This window comes from Pundamilia nyererei, unplaced genomic scaffold, assembly GCF_000239375.1.
Source record: "Pundamilia nyererei isolate P.nyererei 1_Seehausen unplaced genomic scaffold, PunNye1.0 scaffold00514, whole genome shotgun sequence".
Taxonomy (NCBI): Eukaryota; Metazoa; Chordata; class Actinopteri; order Cichliformes; family Cichlidae; genus Pundamilia; species Pundamilia nyererei.
Genome location: NW_005187915.1, coordinates 86216 through 87353, shown reverse-complemented (window position 1 = coordinate 87353; position 1138 = coordinate 86216). Strand labels below are relative to the sequence as shown.

The following is a 1138-nucleotide window of genomic DNA, read 5'->3' as shown; positions in this document are numbered from 1 at the left end:
GTGGTCGCTTTTAAAAAACAGCTAAAAACTCATCTTTTTAAACTTGCTTTTGGTTGATTTTTATTTTTAGGTTTTAGCTTCTGTGAAGCACTTTGTGATTTTTATCTTGAAAGGTGCTATATAAACAAAGTTTTACTTACTTACTTACTTCACTGACCTGTTCAGAAACACATGTTACTTCCTCTTCCTCTACTTCCATAATTGTTTCAGCTGCTTCACTTATGGTTCTGATCAGCGTGTGCTTCTTTGACTGTTTCCCAGCTGAGATATTAGTTTGTAAACACACATAACATTGCTGCCGTAGTAATCAAAGAAGCTTTATGTTGACATGACATAAGTTACAGTTATTTGATTGACGACAGCTGAGCTGAACATGAATTGTTCTTTGATACTTAAACCTGCAACAAACCTGTTTTTTTCATGCATTATTTTTTCTGCTTTCTCACAGGTCACGATGTCCATCAGCAACACCACTACCTGCACCAATGACAGTACGAGCCACTTCGACATCATCCACGTGTGCTTGTACTCCTTCATCTTCATCGTGGGTCTTACTTTGAATGTTATAGCTCTGGTATTTTTTTTTTGTCAAATCAAATCCAGATCCCCAACAGTTGTCTACATGACCAACCTGACCATGGCGGACTTTTTACTCATCCTCACATTGCCAGTGAGAATCTACTACCACCTTGGATTCAAAGGCATTCCTCTGGTGTTGTGTGATTGCCTTGGCTTGATCCTGAAGGCCAACATGTATGGGAGCATCTTATTCCTCGCTTGTATTTGCTTTGACCGCTGTGTCGCTGTCAGCTTTCCTATGTCTACAAGAATTCAGAGAGCAAGACAGAAGTCATGGTTGATTTGTCTTGGAGTCTGGATACTGTCTTTTGGTCCAAGTGTGCCAATCTACATCCTCAAGCGTGAAAATGTTTCTTTAAATGTTACTAAACATTGCTTTGATAACCCACCGGTTTATGCCACACAACCAACAGTAGTTTTTTCCACTTTATTTCTGGGGTTTGGGCTCCCTTTAGCAATTATGCTAGTATGCTCCTGGATATTGGTTCATACTGTTCAAAAAAGCACTGTGGCTCAGACAAATCTGCTGAACAGCAGAAAGATCCGGAGGATGATCGCT

General features: G+C 39.9%; 1 protein-coding gene across 1 annotated transcript in view; it reads left to right on the top strand.

The window, feature by feature from the left end:
* Positions 1-454: 454 nt before the first annotated feature.
* Positions 455-1138, top strand: part of LOC106455946 (lysophosphatidic acid receptor 6) — a 12363-nt gene continuing 11679 nt past the window's right edge. The window contains exon 1 of the mRNA XM_013907769.1: positions 455-1135. Coding sequence (XP_013763223.1) covers positions 455-1135 — 681 coding nt within the window. The remainder of the gene's footprint in view (positions 1136-1138) is intronic.